At 46.2% G+C, this 21,517-nt stretch overlaps 1 protein-coding gene across 1 annotated transcript in view; it reads left to right on the top strand.

Moving 5' to 3' along the window:
* Nucleotides 1-21,517, top strand: part of LSAMP (limbic system associated membrane protein) — a 317,857-nt gene that overhangs the window by 278,608 nt on the left and 17,732 nt on the right. Inside the window, exons 4-6 of the mRNA XM_065636061.1 lie at nt 7,375-7,509; nt 12,159-12,279; nt 14,379-14,527. Coding sequence (XP_065492133.1) covers nt 7,375-7,509; nt 12,159-12,279; nt 14,379-14,527 — 405 coding nt within the window. The remainder of the gene's footprint in view (nt 1-7,374; nt 7,510-12,158; nt 12,280-14,378; nt 14,528-21,517) is intronic.

Here is a 21,517-nt window from a genome sequence, read left to right on the forward strand (position 1 = left end):
ACTCACATTGCAGCATGCAACATTTTGGGAGTATAATATTGTAGCTGTGACATTAGATGACTTAATTTACCTCATGGTTCATAATTTACTGTACATATAGGCATCATGGCCAAGTTTTGTTCAACAGCAATTAAGCTATCCAAAAAATGCTGTTTATGATCATTAAAAAAGTGTTAGCAAATTTGAGTTCAGTAAGTAATTTTGGAAAAAAAAAAGAAATGGATATTAAAAAAATGGCATTTTCTTTGACATGAAATCATTTTTTTGACGTTGTATCTCGAGTTGAGGCAGAACATAATTCCTTCTTCTGGTACAGCAAAGAGCAAAATAAAACCACTGGTCAAAGAGAAGGTTTTGACCTGAAGCACGGCTAGATTTTTTTGCAGGGGGTGGTTCTCTTTCTTTCTTGTGTTCACATGTGGACTTTGAATGGAAAATCTAATCAGTTGCTGACATACAGTGGTATATTGCGCACCTGCTCCGTGCCCACACTCAGGGTTGTGCGTGAGAGACTGCGAAGACCTTTAGTGGTCATTCATGAATGTGAGTGAAGAGGGAGTGGAAATTCAGAGACAGCAGCAGACCTGCTGTGGCTCTTCAAGCACGCAGCCCCCACTGACACGCACCCACGACTGGGATGCAGCCTGTGTCCGAGCTGTCAGCTCTTGCTTCCAGCTCCTCAACGGAGACATCCATGACGGCGAGTTGTCCCAAGAGGTCTCTCCCGCTGAGTTTGGTCAGCGAGTCCCTGGAGAGAGAGCAGAGACATAGTTCAGTCTGGGGAGGCTGCTTTGAACCTGGGAGGTTTCACTGGCATGCTAGATGCCTGGGATTTGGGACAGGTTCTCTTAACCCTGGTCGTGCCAGCGGGCACCCGCGCTGCCCCAGCCAGGGAGCTCCTCGGGCACCGCTCCTCCTTGGCTCAGGGGCACGGCAGCCAGCTTTGCATGTAAGGAGAAAATGCGGTCGCTGATGAGCAAGGTCCCATGAATGCCACGGAAAAACATGCCAGGGTGTTTCCTCCTGATCTGACTCATTCTCATTCATGGAGCCAGAGCCAGGCCCAAGCCCTCCCTGGCACTCTGCTAGTTTTTTGGTTTATGTGTAATAGCTACAGTCCTAAGGGCATGGGAGGCATGAGGGCAGCTTAAACAATAAATACCCTGCTGTGCCTTGCTGCTTAAACAGAGTAATTGTTGCCTTGCTACATGTGACCCCTCTGTTCCTGTCCCTCTGGCAGTTGTTATTTCGTGGCTCCCTTTACATAAGGGACGCCTGTGCCTCTCTCTGTGTCATACATCTCTCTGTTTGCCACCGTCTCACCTCCCATCTTTTTCACTTGCTCTTAGTACATTTCTCTTTGTCAGTAGCCGACTACCATTTTCTCTTTTTCTCAGTCACTGAAGAATCCTACTTTGTTTGCATTTCTCTCTCCCGGCCGCTGTCCCTCTGGTCATTCTCCCTCTAGTTTTTCTCCATCTATTTTTCTCTCACTCTCAAGCCTCCCCCATTTTCACCACTCCCCATGCCACGCTAGTATTTCTGCATCCTCTCCTCTCTGTAGCATTGTAGCACTAGATGTCCCTTTGCTTATCCACCATCTGCTGCTCTTCATTGATCTCTTTGCTAAAAACAAGCCTCTTCAACTGAGGGATGGAAAAAAATGCCAAGCTCATTGGAATCTGTGATGGCTGAGGAGACACAGACTGATCAACGAAAACTTCAAAGTTTTGAATTAAAAAAAAAAAATCCCAGCTGGAAGTAAAACAAAAAAATTATTGCAAAGGCTCCCTTAGCTGTTTTTGTCTTTCAGAAGCCTGTTCCTAGGGAATGTAAGGTGCAGAGGGAAGGAGGAAAGGTGGGTGAGCAAAACCTTGAACAAGAAATGGAGAGTGCAGAGAGAACAAAACCTGTAGTTCAGCATTGGAAGTTACTACACACAGAAAAACTTCAAATGGCATTTATTGATTTGCAATCTTCTTTATGCCCTTGCATTTTGTTTTAGGCAGAGGAGGCCCCAACAAAGATGCATAACCCCTTCTGCTTTCCCCTCTTCACAACTTCAAAGAGGCTTGGAAGGCAAACAAACACAGAAGTAGGGTATCTGATCTCTTTCTCCACATACCAAATGCAAACAGATACTTTCAGTGGGTCTGAGCTTCAGTTTAGTTTAAGATCACAACAGTATTAAACAAAAAATTAAAAGAGAGATAACTAAAGTAATTTCTGCACAAAAAGTAGCCCAGTGTTGGATGCACAAACAGGAGAAGACAGAGCAAAATGTGGCTGCCATCTCTGCAGACCAGGTTCCCCTTTGGAAATGTGAGGAACTGGGGTACGAAGGGAAAGGCCTCTCTGATAAAGCACATGGCTAAAGGCATTGCTGGTCCCTTGAGTCCCTGAAAGAGCCGTCCACACACAGTATAAGCACAGTTTCGTCTGGGTGTGTGTCATTTCTAGAAAGAGTTTAGCCTTTGAGAAAAGAGTGACAGTGCATGGCAGTGCAAGGAGATCTTTGGCTGGAGGTGGGAATGACCCACAAACATGTGGGGAGGGTTTAAGTGTGCATTTCTGCACACACAACTAGATTTATATGTGTAAAAATATATATAAAGTGCAGAATTTGCAAAATACAGGGTATAATATATATTTTTATATATATATGAGAGCATAGGCAGGTGTGTGCATCAACAGGGGATGATATGCAGAGCTCATGGGGTTGTATAGGGCTGTCTCCAAAGGGTGGGGGAAGAGGGAGGCTTCTTGCCAGCAGGCTAGCATTGCCAAGCAGGTTTGCTGTTTGGGCTCATTATTTACTTTACTGGGTCCAATTAGGAAGCTGGGGATAGGAAATGTGGCTGAGGCAAGCGGGTCTTCAAAGCCTTCCTTCTGCACACATCAAAGCCGTCTGCTGCAGATCCCTCTGCAAAAGGGCTCTGCCAGCTCCGAGCAGCGGCAGGCGCCTGGCTCGCTCTGCTCGGGGTCGTTCCCTGTTGGTTTGATTGTCAAGCCTCCCAGGCTCGTACTTTCTATCTCCAGCCTCCAGAGCAGGAAGCTCCTCTTTCTGATTTACTGGGACAAAGTTAAGGAGCTACAGCTTGGCAAGACAGTGCTTAATGGGGCTGCAGCAACAAACCAAGCTATGAACATGCGAAAGGCAAAAAAACCTGCAGGGAAGAAGGTTGCCTGAAATCATGGGAAGGGATGCTGTGCTGCATGAGTCGTCATCCTCCTCCAGGGAAACCTGGAAGGCCCCTCACTGGGAGGGAGTTGAACTGAACCAGGTAAAACAGCCAGGGGGCGACCCATGTCAGTGAAGAAAGTTTGGCGGTAGGGTCAGGATTTCATCCCTGGATAACAGGCTCAAGGCAAACGTCTTCTCTTAGTGGGAATGGAGTGGCTTGTGTGCCAGGAGCTGGCAGTCCCTCTCTTCACCTAATAGAATATGTTCATTGTTATCGGTACCAAAGAGCGTTGTCCAAGCCTTCTCCCTCTCCGCTTTGATAAACTGCATAGTGACAACCATCAGCTTCCTGCCAAAGCTGGCTCCTGTGCAGAAACATTTGTAAATTTGCTCGAGTGTATAAAGCTCTGTTCCTGCTCCCCCTGCACCCCCCTTTGCCTTAGAGGTTAGAGTTAATATGACTCACCTAATCTGGCTGCCAAGGTGAATTAGTGAAAACATCTCTACAGCTCTGTGCAAGATATCACAATCTGACATTTTTCTAACACACTGTGATACATCTTTCCTCTCTCTGATCTGTACTATGACACCTCAATTTTATATAAATGCTTTTTGTTAGAAATGGTTAATGTACCGTTAGAGGGGAGGGGGCTGCAAGCAAAAGGGTCTGTCTTGCAAGTGAGAGTAGCAGAATTCTTGTAGTTAAATACTGATGCTCAAGGTTGAAACAGGTCAACAGTGCAGGGACAGGAACAGTGCTACCAGTATTTCAGAAAAAGACTGTCACAGAAACTTTCCTTGAAGTGTTATTGTCATATCCATCCTGGAGCAGGGGAATGAGGAGCTGAATAGGCCTATTGATGTCCTTGGCACAGTCTTTAAAACAGAAGTTCTCCCTTTTACTCCTGCCCAGATTGCTCTACTGGGCAAACCAGTAGCTCATCATCTCTTGGGAAGGGTTGTGCGTAGCTGTGAAAGCTCTCCTGCTGGACCTGGTACACAGTTTAGACGTCAAGTGCATGTACGTATGCAGGGGAGAAGCTGAAAAACATCTTCCCTTAGGAAAGTATGTACCCTTTTAGGATACTTTAGAGCTCCGTTGATGTGATTCTCTGACAGACGGAATTAACAGCACCCTTAATGAGGGTGCCACTCCATTAGAGCTGGTTAAGTCACCCTCAACCCTCTTTTCATTATGGTGACAGTCTTGTGACAAGGGCAAATTGCAGGAGAAGCAAGTCCCATTTGGAATGAACCCTGTGTATAAACAAGGCAGAATTGCAGAGCAAATGACTTGCAAAGCAGAGGCAAATTATGTTTTAACCTTTTCTTTGTGAGTCTTTCCCTGATGTCTGATTAACTTTCCAGTCAACTGGCTGACCTACCAACTGGGAGTGCTGCTGTGAGAGAAGAGGAGTGTTGGTTGTCAGCTCAAATTGGGGGTGGGATTTTCAAAGAGCATTATTAGCAGGTGATATGTGTTATGTATGTGATAAGAAGATCTGCTAATTGAAAGAGTTCCCTACCAAAAATGAATCATGCTATGGCAAAAACACAATTTATTGGCTGGACAGACAGCAGCACAGTGCAGAAGTTGTAATGCAATCCTTCATCTGCCTTCAGCCATGGCAACCTCATCTGAAATGCTGTGTTTGGTTTGGGGTACTGAGACTCCAGAAAAATGTGAATTTGTCAGAGGGGTCTAAAAAGAAAGAACAAGAATGATCAAGGGTCTAAAAAACCTCACCTTCAGAGGGAGGTTGACAGACCTAGCAATATGCAGTCCAGAAAAAAAAAAAAAGAAAAAAGAAAAAAAAATAACTGAGGGAGGAACATAAGTGATTTAAAAGTTGATAAAAGTCTATTGCAGAGAGGGAGGGAATGATTTGTTCATTTTGTCTATAGTGGCTAAGGCAAAAATAATAGCTTTAAATTGCAGCAAGGGAGACTCGGGTCAAAATTGAGGGAAACTGCTCCAGTGGTAAGGACAATGAAGCACGGGAACAGATTGTCTGGAGCAGCTGCAGAGTGTCTGCTGGTGGAGAGCAGAGGATGGCCGTATCCCTGGCATGACCCTTGTGTCCTGTCTTGAGATTGGGAAATGGGTTAGATGGTGACCGAAGTCCTTTCTGGTACTATGGCACACTTACCTCTGGTGCTACAGGAGTTAAGATTCCCTAACATATTAATGATTTACAGTGATAAAAAGCACCTGTTGAAAATCCTACCCTGCTTCCTTCTCCACCGGCTCTCCTGAGCATCAGCCCCAGTGCACAGCAGAGGGTAGAGAGCCGTGTCCCAAAGCACTGGGTGAGCAGCAGAAGACAACTTTGCCTCCCTACCTTGTAAAATACACTGCTGCCACGCAGTAAGGCCCTTCAGCAGACTGTTAGGGCATGCAAAAACCTGCGTCAAAGCAGTTGTAAGTTTTAGACACAGCAATGGGATTTCCGCTCACCTGAACATCTGATAGGAGCTAGAAAAGGGACTGCTGGTTAGCCCCGCTGAAAGAGAGGAGAAACCTTGTCTTTGCAGGCGTTTAATAGGCAGACTGCTGTTTTCACGCTGAGTCCCTGTGACGAGGGGTGGTTTTCCCCTAGAATGGTTCTGAAAATTGCCTGAGAAAAAAAAATAAAAAAGGCAAAAGTAATTGTGTAAGGGCCGGAGTTCTGAGCAGATCTTGAAGCTGCTGAAATCCCTGTCTCTGCTGCCGAAGGGAAATGCACACAGCTGGCATCCCCACTGTGACCTGGCCAACATGCTGCAGCAAACCCATGTCTGCGTGGTGGGATTCGTTGTAGGTGGCTCTGCAGGAACGTCAGCTGCGGAGACAGGGCTTACCCACTGCTTCCACGCAGCGCCACAGAGCCAAGGACAACAGCCCCGAACTCACAGGCACTATTCGAACGCCATCGAACAACTTAAGCACTTATGTGAAGTGGTCAGGGTTTCAGAAGTGCTAGGCACCTATCGAGCAGAAAATGTCTTCTGGGCAGAGAGTTGCTCTGGAAAGTCTGGCCGTTCTCTGAGAAATCTGAATGAGAGCCCTTGTGAATTGACCTTTTGGGTTTGTGTTTTGGTTTGGTTTGGTTGGGTTTTTTTTTTTTAAATCTGGCCTTTATCCCTTGAGGGTTGGGGTATGCTTTCTCTAGATATACACAGGCACATAACTGGGGCTTATGGATTTGCGTGCTGCAGACCAGTGCTTGAAGCCCTCTCAAGACAAGAGAAGCATATCCCTTCACATGCTGCCAGGGTAGTTCAGTCTTTCCAGGAAAAGCCTTACTTTGCTTTCTGAAGGAACAGGGTAGATATACCAATGCTACTATTTCATGCTTCCCTGGCACCTTTCATCCAATGATTCTAATGTGTTTTACATGGGTTAACCTCACCGCCCTCCTCTGACCAGGACGCGATGGGAGAGGGGGGCCATTAGCCGCAGCTCACACAAGGAGAGCGAGGGAGTGATTCACCCAAGGTCACAGAGTGAATTAAAAGCAAGGCCACAAGCCTCCCCTGATTCCTGCCCCGGGCTGTAACCCTGATGCTCAAATCACTGCTTTCAAAACTGTGTTAGCGAGGCAGCACGGTTTAAATATGTCATTTGATATGTATAGTAGACCAGGGATTCATGATGATTATTGGTCTCCACAGGTCAAATTACACTTTGTTTCTCTCCATTTGGCTGTGTTTAACTGTAACTCGGTCTGACTGATGGCACTTTGAGTTGGTAGTTGCTCTGAGAGACAGAAAGGCATTTTCCACACTTTTACAGTAGCCAAAAGTGTGCTGACAACACACCACCACATCTGAGGACCCAGGTGTCCCTGAACCAGCCCATTGGCCACAGTCTGACTAACCTCCCCTGGTACTCAGCCATTACACCAGTGAACTTACTCTGGTCTCACATGGTGGAGATTTTGCTTTTTGGCTTGGACAGCCTGTGGGACACAAGACTCTGGTACCATTTGTATGCTTCCTTGCAGATTTTCAGAACCCAAGTTTTCCATAACTAAATAAAATGCTAGTATCTTGCTCATATGACTTCTGAAATAACTTTAAGATCGCTCATGACTGTTGTTTATTTGCAGAATCCCTGTTGTGCTTGTTCCTCCATAGCAATTAAGCAGAAGATTTCACAAATCTGAATGCCTAAGAAAGCTACCATCTGTATTTTTCTGTCCTACCAGGCAGAGAATTTGAAGGTGAGGAGGAGTACCTGGAGATCCTGGGGATCACACGAGAGCAGTCGGGCAAGTACGAATGCAAAGCTGCCAACGAGGTTGCTTCAGCAGACGTCAAGCAAGTCCGGGTCACTGTGAACTGTGAGTACGTCACAACTGGAGCATGTCAATGGGGAAAGCTTTGCCCATGGGCAGGGGTGACTTCAGGATAAACAGAGAAGCCTTTCTGGATTCATATGATCTGAAATGGGGGCGGGGCCTGAAGAAACTACGTGCAATCAGACACTTATCAGAGGGTATAGCTTGTGCTTTAAACTTGGTCATATATAAGAAAAGAAAGAGAGAGAGGGAAAGAGGAGCTGTGGGTTGCCCCTGCCTCTCCCCTCAGATATGCTGGCAATGCCTTGTTTTCACTCATTGGTATTCGGGAGAACAGTAGCATGAAGAGAAGCTTCAGCAAGGCAGCAAGGAGAGATAAGGGAAGGTTCAGTGGGCTCAGAGCAAACACACGCCTGCCTGCACTCAGCCATCTCGACACTGCCTATGTGGGTATCACAGTCCAGGGACTGGAGGAGGATGTGTGGTAGAGGTGTGCGTTAATGAGAGGGTGCAAAGACTTGACTTTTATGCTGATTTCAGGTCATTAGTCTAAAGCCATCTCTCAGCCTTAGATACCCTCCATGCACCAATGCAATACAGGAAGGTGCTTGACCAAAGGAGACAGCAATCCACCTAAAAACACCCAGAGACACAGTTAGCCACGTGGCTTATGTCTGCACCCCACACCTATATGAGTCCTGGGTGGGTGTTGCCCTAGTGAGTGGAGCATGGATCCCGTTGCCCATATGTGCACAGAGAGATGTCCACTTCGCTCTGCTGGCTTGCTTCACTCACAGTGACACAAGATATTTCAGACCGTTGTTACTCTTATAATCCTGTGTGTATGTCCACCTCCATATTTGTATGGCTTGTATTTGGCACAGGAGTGATTTAAAGTTAATATCTCCATCTGCCTGCTCTGTTTCCTTGCTTGGAGGCTAACACCTCTGCAGCAGGGATGGTTGTCTGGAAGGTATATGCCCTCCTGACTGTCTTCAGTTTACACACCAGAATATTAACTTAAACCAAAATTAGATATGGTTACAGGCACGTTTCAGGGTGCGTATGCATGGCCTTGATTCCCAGGGAACACTCTCATGTCATGGGTTAGGGCAGAGAGCTGACGGCAGCAACTGTTTCAGCCCAGCCCAGTCTAATTTGTCACTACAGGTGGTTTTGGCACCCTTTAATACCATTCTTGTGCCTCTTCCTTTCCCTTTGGGCCACCACATCAAATCAACTTGCCTGTGTTGCTTAGAAGTCAAGATTATAGGCTTCCTACTGTGTCTTCAGAATCCACACAATTTTTCATAATTCCCTTGGAAACTGGGCGGCAGTGGCTTAATACTGGCTGCTTCATGCACCAAATTTTGCCATTAATGAGAAACTGTAGTAGCAGATTTTCTGCACTAAAACTGTTGAAGATTTTTCTTCTGTCAAAAACAGCTGAGTTTATAAACCCAAGACATTCCTTGAGAACCAATTAATATTTTCAAATATTTCTGTGAAACATAATTTCAGCGATGCTTTTAACATGGTTGAAACAGATTGTTTGTATGAAGTCAGAATGTTTGATTTTGACTTTGTTTCAACTCGTAATAACTATGCTACAGTAAGATCTTAAACATTTTTACTGTTGGAATATATGAAAATGTAATGTGGTATCATATTGTAATATTATTACATGGCCTAATTTGTAGTGTGAAACAAATTATCATTTCCTTCAGGACAGATTTTTTATTTTGAAAGAAAGGTAAAAATTCTGAGGCCATGAGGGCCGTGCACAGGAAAAAAATCAGTCCTGTTTGGGCAATGAAAACTAGACGTTTGCATACATCTTTCCTTATCTCACTTCCTTAAACTATACCACGAGCAGCAGAAACTGGGAAAACCACAGTAAGTTTGAAAAATGGGACCTGCACAACCTCAAGAGCTTCCTGGCCGTCTCTTATCATCTGCTGACGCTGTGGATCACACAGCTTGTCAGCCCGGACTGCCGGAGAGAGCATCCTCGCTTTGCTTTGGTCTCACACTACCACCTTCAGGCTTCCACAGTAATGGCCCCTTGCGCATCACAGACAGGGAAACTGAGGCCTGTGGAAGGGTGGGGAGCAAATAGCTAAAGGGAACCCACTCCTGGCTTCCCCGGCAGCAAACGGCTAAACACAGAGCAGCTCCTTTCTGAGCACGCTGCCTGCGCCTTCTCCTGGGAGAGCGCTTTAGCAAGCGGGCTGCCCGTGGCTGAGCCTGCAGTGCCTCAACAAAAGCGGTGGCATCTGAGGTACGGTCTGTCTACCCCTCTGGGCTCTGTCAAAAAGCTGAGGAGGGTGGCCAAAGCAGGGGCTGCTCAGAGCGAGGGGCTGGGCTCCCTGGCAGCAGCCCGGGGAGCACATGCCTGCCAGGGTCATTTTCTAGGCCCGTGGAAGGGTGGTTGTTCATTTTGTGACTCACCTCTTGCACTGGATTCAGTGAAGCGGAAAAGGTTTTTCTCACTGCAGATGGCAAGAAGATATACTGCTCAAACCAAGAAAATCGAAGAAGGATGCTTAAAAAATCACCTTCGCTATCCTTTTATTACCCCTTCTCCTTTCCAAATTAAAATATTTACATGAACCCACAGCCTTTGAATGTAGGATCCTATTTATGTACACTTATTAATATTTATGGTGTTAGAGGGCGCACTGCAATATCCCTAAAGCCCTGCATAAAATCCTGATTAAGGTCAGGAAAGGAATCACATTGACATGGCTAATGTGTTCATAAACAAACTTCTTTCCATACATTTTCCAGCCAGAATTATTTTTTCTTTGACTGATGCAATCCATTTTGATTCTTTTTTTGGCCTTTCAGTGCTGGGATGGATACAGACGGCAGAGCTGTACTTTGTACACAGCGGTGTGTGCTTTATGGTAACTTGAGCCTCAGCAAAGTAGCTGTCTGAGTTGCAGCTCCGTAATCTCAGGGTGTGCAAGTATTAGTGATGAGAGACAAAGCATTTACTCCCTGATCCCCCTCAGCAGCCAGGTGGAAATAATTCTGCCTTTTAACATGTAAAGCCTGTCGCTTAATGTTTTGAACATGGGGCTGGGATTGAAGATGCCGTTGCCTACCCTACCCGGCACCCAACCAGCACTGAGACCTAGCTCCAGTGGAGCACACCGATATTTTTCCCAAGTGCCCATGGCACAACTCTCAGCCTTCAGATTAAGCAGAGGTGGGAGCACCATGCTGGGCTGAGGGCAAGCTTCACGCAAAGCAAGCATGAGCTAGCACTCTTGGAGCCTGTGACAAAGCATGACGTCTAGGAAAGTTTAAGCAGGATTTATAACCTTAAACACCTAAGGGAAGTATCTCAACAAATGGTCTCTCAAAGTTTCACCCACAGCTCCCGCTAAAGCTCTTCCCTTTTAAGCCATTAATGTATTTCTGTCTCATACATGTTTCTTCAGTCATAGACTCATAGAATCATAGAATGTCCTGAGTTGGAAGGGACCCACAAGGATCATCAAGTCCAACTCCTGTCCCTGCATAGGACAGCCTCAAGATTCACCCCATATGTCCGAGGGCATTGTCCAATTGCTTCTTGAACACTGTCAGGCTTGGGGCCGTGACTGCCTCCCTGAGGAGCCTGTTCCAGTGCTCCACCACCCTCTGGGGGAAGAACCTTTTCCTAATGTCCACCCTGGCACATCTTCCTACTATTCTCTCGGGTTCTGTTGTTTGTTGCCAGAGAGAAGAGATCAGCGCCTGCCCCTCCTCCTCCCCTTGTGAGGAAGCTGTAGCCACCATGAGGTCTCCTCTCAGTCTCCTCTTCTCCAGGCTGAACAAACCAAGTGACTATAGCCACTTCTCATATGGCTTCCCCTCTAAACCCTTCACCAACTTTATAGCCCTCTGGATACTCTCCAGTAGCTTTACATCCTTTTCATCCTGTGGCGCCCAGAGCTGCACACAGCGCTCCAGGTGAGGCCGCACCAGCACAGAGCAGAGCGGGACAATCACCTCCCTGCCCGGCTGGCCATGCTGTGCTGGATGCACCCAGGACACGGGTGGCCCTCTTGGCTGCCAGGGACACTGCTGGCTCATGTTCAACTTGACATCGACCAGAACCCCCAGATCCCTCTCCGCAGAGCTGCTCTCGAGCATCTCGTTCCCCAGTCTGTATGTACAGCCAGGGTTGCCGTGTCCCAGGTCCTTTCTTGTTATAGTTTTGACATTAGACACAAAGGTTGCATGGAAAATAACTTTCATGCTAGTGCTAAATTCCTGCTTTGTTCCTTTTACTTTTGCTGTCTTCTTTTACCCTTGATGAAGTCTTTCTCTCATCTGCTTCTCTCTGATGAGCCCATGTGACCTAGAGATCCACAGGTAAATATTCATAAATTACAGAAGTCCATCATTAAGCTTAACTCTGCCTGTGTATGCCTATGCATTTATGACAGAACTTTATTCAGTGTTGCTGGAGAGAAGCACGCGTAAGGAGTGATGCTAATGCAGTGTATTAGAGAGGGTTCAAAGAGCAGATATTCTCCAGAGAATATTCTCCAAGGAGGAGCATGTGCCACAGCAAGCAGCAGCTGCAGGCCTCCACTGGCCTGAATGGTTTGCACGAGGAAGCCAGCCCTGATTTAGTTTCACTGTTTCCTTCCACCTGGAAGTGTGTGAAATGATCATGTGTTTCCTTCCTGCAGACCCTCCCACCATCACAGAGTCCAAGAGCAATGAAGCGGCCACAGGACGACAAGCCTTACTGCGGTGCGAGGCGTCAGCAGTGCCCACACCTGATTTCGAGTGGTACAGAGATGATACCAGGTAAGATCTTTCGCTCTCCTCTTCCCTTCTCTCCTTTTTAGTCCACTCAAGAGGATCCTTAGAGAATCACCTGTCGTCCTCCCCAGCTCTTTGACACCGTCTCCCACAGCATCCTCACGGCAAAACTGAGGAAGTGTGGACTGGACGATCGGGTAGTGAGGTGGACTGCAAACTGGCTGAAGGAGAGAAGCCAGAGAGTCGTGGTCAATGGGGCAGAGTCAGGTTGGAGGCCTGTATCTAGTGGAGTGCCTCAAGGGCCAGTTCTGGGGCCAGTATTATTCAATATATTCATCAACGACTTGGATGAGGGAATTGAGTGTACTATCAGCAAGTTTACTGATGACACCAAGCTGGGAGGAATGGCTGACACGCCAGAGGGCTGTGCTGCCATCCAGCGAGATCTGGACAGGCTAGAGAGTTGGGCAGGGAAAAATTTAATGAAATATAACAAGGGCAAGTGTAGAGTCTTGCATCTGAGCAGGAACAACCCCAGGTTCCAGTATAGGTTGGAGAACGACCTGTTAGAGAGCAGTGTAGGGGAAAGGGACCTGGGGGTCCTGGTGGACAGCAGGATGACCATGAGCCAGCACTGTGCCCTTGTGGCCAAGAAGGCCAATGGCATCCTGGGGTGTATTAGAAGGGGGTGGTTAGTAGGTCGAGAGAGGTTCTCTTGCCCCTCTACTCTGCCCTGGTGAGACCTCATCTGGAATATTGTGTCCAGGTCTGGGCCCCTCAGTTCAAGAAGGACAGGGAACTGCTGGAGAGAGTCCAGCGCAGGGCCACGAAGATGATGAAGGGAGTGGAGCATCTCCCTTATGAGGAGAGGCTGAGGGAGCTGGGTCTCTTTAGCTTGGAGAAGAGGAGACTGAGGGGTGACCTCATTAATGTTTATAAATATATAAAGGGTGGGTGTCACGAGGATGGAGCCAGGCTCTTCTCGGTGACAACCAACAGTAAGACAAGGGGTAATGGGTTCAAGCTGGAACACAAGAGGTTCCACTTAAATTTGAGAAGAACCTTCTTCTCAGTGAGGGTGACGGAACACTGGAACAGGCTGCCCAGGGAGGTTGTGGATTCTCCTTCTCTGGAGACATTCAAAACCCGCCTGGACGCCTTCCTGTGTAACCTCACCTAGGTGTTCCTGCTCTGGCAGGGGGATTGGACTAGATGATCTTTCGAGGTCCCTTCCAATCCGTAACATTCTGTGATTCTGTGATTATGTGACTCTTCTCCTCAACCAAGTTACTTTTCACAAACCATATAAGTCTGGATGGTCCCACCAGACTTGGCCTAGCCAGCATGGTCAGGGCTGCGGAAGGCAATCCCTCTCTACACTGGGAAAGCTGAAGGAAGTGCCGAGGGTGGAGCTCTTGCCTTTAAGTCACTTATGCACCAATACACAATCAAGACATCACTAGTGCTTTCTTCCTGACGATGTTCATACATTAAATAGCCCAAGATACAAACACAAAAATAGGCAGTGTTAATCTCCAAGAAGGTAATACCACTCTAGGTACCTTCATCTAGGGGAAGGAGCTGCTGAGGTATAAGATTCTCCCTATCTGTGTGACCTGAGCCAGCCAGATTTGCATAGGAGAGAAAAGTAGAAGAGAAAAGGGAACTGTCCCTTCTACCTGAGCATCTACCTGGTATTAAGAAGGTTGTGTTAGTATCCTAGTTTTCAACCTGACCCATGTGCACAGGCTCAAGGGTGACTCAGCTTTGGTATATGCACATATTGGAAAACATGAATTGGTGTGTTTCACTAAAAACCCTTTGTTCAGCTGGCCAGGGTTCATTCATTTCCAAGTGTTAGTCAGTGCTGAGTAAAGGCTTCCTACCTTTCCCTCGGCTTTTCTTGCTTCTCTACTGCTTTACCGGTAGCATTTCACCCCACTGCATTCCTTCTTCGTTTCATTCCCTCCTCCTGCTGTCTATCGATGCCGCCTTTGGTCTCCTCTCATATCTCCTTCCTGCCTCCCTCCACTCTCACCTGCCTGCAGGGCTGAATGGCTTTGGTTTACTACCTGCCAGGCAGTGATTTCCTTCCCAATACACAACTGCTGTTGCGCTACACACCTCTTCTCCTCTCTTCCCAGGATAAACAGCGCCAACGGTCTGGAGATAAAGAGCACAGGGACCCAGTCTCTGCTGATGGTGGCCAATGTCACTGAAGAACACTATGGGAACTACACCTGCGTGGCTGCCAACAAGCTGGGAGTCACAAATGCCAGCCTATACCTTTACAGTAAGTATGGGAGGGGGTGATGGGAGGTCCAGATCGCTCTCACAAAGACCAAGCTGTGTAGGAAGCACATGGTGACCAAAACTCAGGAAAGCATTCACTTGCCACCCCCACCCCCCCAAACCTCCAGCCATGAACTGGCTTTCAGCACTTTGCTTCAGATGCTGACATGTTCATACTTGCCATGAAACACAAACACAGCCAAATTAAAAGGTTTACAGTCAAGCCCTTTGATTGACTTTCTTTGCTGAAGTCAGATTTTGTTAAAATAATAAAAACATGTTTGTTTTAAAGCTGGAAACAAAAAGCCCTTTAGAATGACAGCCCCTTTAATAAGGACACAGAAGGCCAGGGCTCGGAGGGTCCGTGGCAGCTGAGAAATGACAAGTAATTCAGAGAGATGAAGAGAACTAGCCACTGAGCCCGAGGAGAACAAGAGAGAGTAAAGAAAAAGAGAAATGAGTTTGAGAATGGAAGGGAAAGAAGTGGGAAAGGCAGAATGATTTAAAGGGGCATACCATAGGGAACATGGGGGAAAAGGTAATCAGCAGATGAAATATGGAATAAAACTCCTTGGATCTCATTCAGCTACCTTTCAGTTACTGAGTTTGTCATAGTAAGTGTAAACAGACAGAAGTTGGGACTGGACCAAACTCTAGAGCAGAGTTACCTGCTGGTTCTGAATTTTGCAGCTGATTCAAACCTGACCCTAAACAGAGCCCCTGCCCCTCACCTACCACCCACCCACCCACACATACAAATTGTGGCAGTTCCTGATTCCAGGTCCAAAACTTAGGCTTGACTGGGACCATATTGCCACCAGAAATAAGCTGCAGCAGAATGACTCACTCACATCAATGGACACATAGATGCAAAAGTGACTTAGGGCTGTATTCCTCTGACAGTCCCAAATTGAACTGAAACACTTAGGCCATGACCTGCATGTCCTCTTAAACAGAAAAAAAAGATAAGCTGTGTAAAGCAGTCTTAGATTGGGACACAATTTAGTCTAGTTTCTGCTGCGTGTGGTCAGATTAATCAAGCCATCAGAAAAGCAATGTTTTAGTTTGGTTCGTTTTTAACAGATGTGGTGTTAAAAGGATAAATCCATTCTTTGTTTACCACCTCTGGATTTTTTTCATGGCAGTTTGAATTTTTGCAAAATTTGGTGTATTCTGTGCAAGTTTTTTTTCTAAAGAACAGATATTATCATAAAAGAACATATATTTGATTTCCTGTAGCATTGCAGCACACAAAGCAAATTTCTACTTTGAAATTCTTTTCACCCTGGTCTTGTGACTATCATGAGATTCAAATAAAATCCTCAGGCAGCAATCTGGAACACAATTTTCAAATACTCCAGATTTGTTCTTGCTGATATTAATATAATGCTAAGTTTAGAATCCATTATTTGTGGCTGAATTCTAAATTTGGCCCTCTCTGTTGGTTCCTGTTACACAGATGAGCTGAAATGCTTCACTGAAATGAAATATAAGATGAAATTCAATAATGTATGTATGCACACATGATTTTAGCTGGAGGGCTGGTTTTACTAGAAAAGCATTTTGCATGACTTCAGAACTTCACCTCAAAGGATCTCAAAGGATTTGCTAGCAATTAATATTTTAACATCACCAGTTATTTAGAAATGGGTGAGTGTTATTACCACCATTTTGCAGCAGGAGACTGAGGTACAGAGTGAAGAAGTTGTTTACCCATGGTTGTAAAATGAGTGGCAGAACCTGTAGCAGACCCAGGGACATCCTGCAAAGTTGCTGTTAACATCCCAGGGGGAAATGTGGCAGCTATTAAAGATGACTCGCAACAGCGAGGGTCCTATTTTAGCCTCCTTTTGATATGTATGAAGAAAACTTTCTTTCTTTCAGATTGTTGGATTTTGTTTATCATTCTTACGTTAGAAATTCAAGGCCTATTTATGCTGGAAAATACTAGAGAACTTCACAAGAGCCAGAAGAATGGAGGCACAGGAGCTGAGAGAGATATGATGATTTTCAGTGGACTAACTTTTATTTTTGTTGCTTAGTTAATCCCTGCTTCTTCAGTGTGCAGTTGCTTCATATTGTTTCAGTAAGTCTCTGTTCTCCTTCTAGTTAGTGTGTAAAAGAGAAAGAGAGAGAATAAAAAAAAATCCAGCAGACTGCAGCTGGTATTTCTAAGGTTAATAGATCATGGGGGAAATGAGTGAAGGGAATCCAGCCTCATAAAGATAAAGAAAACAGCTGAAAAAACCTACAAGTCCAGGTGAGAAAAATGCTGTAGTGATCACACAGTAGCTGAAATAACAGGTAATGTACACTGCCAACCACACACCCAGGCAGAAAAATAAAGCGGTGCCAAGTTTTTGCAAGGTACAGCAGATACTCAAATACTTGGGGGTGTTTTTCATCTCTAGAATCAGAGATTTTCTTTTTTAAATAGAGAACAAGCTCACTGTAGGGCAGCATCCCACTAGGGAGGCAGATAACAGCAATGGTTCCTCAGTGTCCCATTGCAGCATGAAAAAAGAATAGCAGCCAGGAGTGAAGAAACAACCAGAGAGTTAGTAATGAGGTACTGGCAGCTTTGCCTGAGGTGGAGGGCAGAAGGGGAGCTAGCAAAATGATGTGAAAGAACAGTTTAGCAATAAAGAAAAACGGGTGACTACCATTCCGGGAAATCTCAGCTAGCATTGAAAAACTCTGGGAGAGACTGAGTGCCTTAGATGTCAATGCCATAGACAGAAGATGCATTAAAATACAAAAGCAGCTCCCTTGAGCTGTATGAATAGATAGCTAGTGATCTTCCTTAAAAGATGTAGCAGCAGGATTGCCTGCTCTAAGTGGAGGGATTTATACCCCTCACTTCTGGAGACTGAGTTTACAACACCATAAAAATGGCCGTACCAAAGGTCTGTCTTACCCAGGAACCTGTCTCCAGCAGCAATATGGAATATGTTTGCAGGTACGGTTTGGTGATACAACTGATCTAATAGCTTGCTGCCATCCCTTCCTCTCCACTGCTTTTGCTCACCTTGCTCTCTGCCACGGACTTTTGTTGTTTCCCTTTACTCTGGTATTTAGTGGACACCTCACTGAACCAGTTCAACCTGCTCAACCACTGAAAAAGCAGCTTTACAACCCACCTCCTAAAATGCCTCCAAATGTTTTCTTTTGTTATACTGAGCTGAAATCATTCATGAAGGGGCTCAACAAGCATCAGAACCCATGCAAGAGTAGAAGCCATATCATACATCTGTGGATATGAGGAGTTGGGAGGCAGGACCATGTTTTGCAGCATTAGCAAGCCAGTAGGTTGATTCAGCTCTACAGAGCCTAGGAACAGGGTTTGTAACCCTCATGCACAAAATACTGTGAGACCTAGGAAAGGAGCAGACAGAGAGGCCAAGCCAGGGCTGCCATCACAAAGCAAGAGGTGAAAAGTAGTGTCACAACTGAAGGGAAAGGGTATTTTTCCTAAGTGTATTAGGAGGGAAGGAACATGTTTTCCATTCATTCCACTCAGCTGACAGAGTGCTATGAAAAGCATTATGAGTAAAAGTCATAATTTGTATCTTAACACATGCCACACAGAAGTGTAAATACGTGTATACATGTATTGTATGCATATCTACTATACAAACATATAGACATAGGTTTACATGTATGTGAGTATGTACTCATACGTACACACCTATGTGATGTATAAGCAAGTGCACGCACCCCCACAGGCACACAGAAGGCGCAGCACCTGGTATGTTCTAGCAAGGCAGAGAAAATAAATGAAATCTCTTCCAAATGAGTTGACTGCTGCCTCCTGCAGAGCTAGCCCATCCCAGAGGATAAACCAGGAGACAACAGGGTGGTGCTGCGCATCCTTATGCACTCCTGCTGGCTAACTTGTCTCAATTATGGGAGACCGCCACCTCAGCAGGTCCCCTGCCACATCCTCTGCAGCTTGCATCCTCTGCACCCTTCAAGGAGTAAAGCAACACAGGTGATGCTGCAGCTGGCAAAACCCATGCCAATTAGAAGCAGCAGGAGACTGGATCCCACCCCTGCCTCTTCGAGAGGCTTCAGGTAGAGTTATCATTTCAGCCCAGCAGTTTTGGTCCCAGGAAGAGGCATGTTCCTAAGAAGAGCTGGCGCTTGCCTGTAACTTGTCATTATTTGTTTGCACCCCAGCACAAGTGCTGGCTATGTGCACACGCTTACACCCCTTCTCCTAAATCTCTGCCCACACTCTGTTGCGCCTGAGCATTTTCTTATGGTGGTTGCTGCTAAGGTTTGGAGCGTAACTGTGGCCACAATCTCTCTTAGTGGCTCTTAGTGTAAACCCTGTGTTTTCCCAGGGTCTGTCAATAATGGGGAGACTCAGGAGAGGAGGTAAGTGGTTAGGGCGACAGCCAGATAGGGCAAGGCTGAGACACTGCTCATGAGCCAGGGTGGAGTAATAAAGGCAGCACGCAGCAGGCGAGAGGAACAGAGGTAGAGTCCTTGAATAGAAAGCAGCATGATAATGAGGCCGTAGTGCTTTGCTTTAACTGCTTATGCTGTGCAACCTGCAGCCCGCTGTGCAGGAAGAAGGTAAAGGGGAGTTGAGTTATTTAACCAAACTAAATAACAAGGAAGTCATGTCAGCACAACAGCCTGCTTTCACAGAACAATAGTCCCCTGTTGCTACATAAACACCAAGATCCAGGCTAGCTGTGTATTCTCTAGGAAACAGACAATCTCCCCTGTGCCTGCTGTGGATTCAAACAGCTCCATTACCACCATGAGGGCAGGAGATCCACCAGTGTCGGGAGGATGAGCCCGACCTGCTACATCCTCCTGGGCTCCAGTGAGTCAGGAACTAGCTCCTTGCACCAAGGGTGCTGCGTAGAGAGCATTGGCCTCTAAATAGCTGAGCCTGGGCTGATCAGAGAGCAATAGTGGACTACCAATGTATCCTCCCAAGCTCTTTGTCCATCAACACTGATCTTTGCACCATCCTCACAGGTAAGCCAGCAGACAACTCATTGCCCCAGGTCTGTGACATATCTCTACAGCTAAATGTCTACCTTCCGATCAGTCCCTGAGTAGGAACTTGTCTCAGTCAGTGCAAGGCATCCAGCAAGCTCTGAAGGTAATGAAGGGAGACCCAGTGATCGAACTCAGGCCTGGGAGGTTTGTATTCTTGGCTCTGCTCCTGGGAGGCTTGTATTCTTGGTTCTGCTCCTGGCTCTGCCAACAGTTCAACATTTGACCTTGGGCAAATTGCTTCCTTGCTCTGTGCATCAACAGCACAATCCCTAAAATGGATTTAACACTACTGTTAGCCTCAGACTGAAGTCTCTGACACTGGTTCCCCTCAGTGTCTGTGCAACTCTTTGAGATCCTTGTGTGGAAGAAGCAAAGTGTGAAGCTAGCAGTGATGTATAACGAAGTCCTGCTGCGACGTATAACAAGGGCGCATTGTAAAAACGCTGTAACCAAACCAGCAGGCTCTGCGTACAACTAGAGGCTGATGAGTTTGCAAAAACTCTGTTCCCGTCAGAAGACAAAGGCTCAAAAGAAACAGAGTGCCCTTGAGGATTCACCAGGGTGACTGCTCCCATTCTCAGAGCCTCAGGGGACCTGTCACTGGCAAGAAATCCATTTGGGGAGGTTCTGGCAAGGCAGCACCTACCCGTGGAGGACTTCCACAACTCACCTCTGTGCCAAGTCTAGCTTCCAGCCAGAGGTGCGGCTAAGAGGAGCTGTAGTGTGATAACATGAGCTATCTTGAAAGTCAGAGGAGAGATGTGGCACATCAACTCCAATTACCTTCACTGCAGGTGCTTAATCCCTCTTGCTGTGTGGATATTATTTGTTTAGTTTTTTCTAATGACTTCTCTCTGACTCCCAGTCCCAGGGGATGTTGATGTGTATTAGGTGTGTTGCTAGTAAAATGCTCTATATATGAAACCTACTCTAGTTCATCTAATTTGGGGATGGACAACTCTATCAGGTTTGTATCTGCTGCTTGCTTAGTGTGAAAAGTAGCATGTCCTTTTCTCCTGCATGTTGCTTATTGTTTTTTTTCCCCCCTTAGAACGAGTTTTACCCACACTCCCCAATCCTTTTCCAGGTCAGTATATGTTTTATGTTGAAGTAGCTCTTTAGCTGGGTCATTCTCCATCATCCTGATAAATGCTTAGATCTAGGGATGGGCAAAACGGTTCAGAAATGCAGGAAAATAAAGGCTTTCTTTTCTTGCCTACATGTCATTTGGCCCCTTCTGCTCACCTTCTTCATCCTTCCCCGTTCCCCCTCCCTTTTCAGAAAACCAATCAACTAAACAGCAACAACCTTTAGCCAAGCTTTGAGCCATGACATTGTGTGCTCACCCAGGTCTGGACAGTTTTCAGTGATGTTCAATTTGTCTGCAGGCCTATTCCTAATATATATTCCAGTCCTAAGCTGTCTTTGCCCACATGTTTTGATTTGGATCAAAAGCATAAGCAGACCTAAAATTTTGCAGAGAGGGTGGAAGGGACAAGTGAGAAGCTAAGCATTAAATTGCTGCCAGGCGTTTTTTTTCACTCTAGTTGTGTCAACTATTCAAGGTGAAACACTGTGTTTTCTCATTCCTCTGTCACACACCCCAAGTCTGCCAGTTCACCTAGTGCTGCATTTGAGGCAGAGAGCATGAAAAGAGGTGCACAGTGAGGTGTTACTGTCTGCTTTATTCCAAAGGAAGAAGGTATGAAGGTAAAACAGGGTCTGTGTGTTTTTCCTGTCTCTGTGCTGCCCAAGCATGCTGCAGGCCCAAGCAGCACAGCCCTGACATCCACACGAGACCTGGGGTTTGGATGTGACCTTGAGATTCTGAAAAAGCACAGGAACTGGACACTTCCAGAAAGCAGGCTACAGCGTTTGAAAGCAGTGTTTGAAACCAAATCAACAATGAGGCAACCAGTCCCGGTATTCACCTAAGAAATCTTGGCCTAGGGCTCCTTAGTATCTTTGTTTT

Source organism: Caloenas nicobarica, chromosome 1 (genome assembly GCF_036013445.1).
Source record: "Caloenas nicobarica isolate bCalNic1 chromosome 1, bCalNic1.hap1, whole genome shotgun sequence".
NCBI classification, from domain to species: domain Eukaryota; kingdom Metazoa; phylum Chordata; class Aves; order Columbiformes; family Columbidae; genus Caloenas; species Caloenas nicobarica.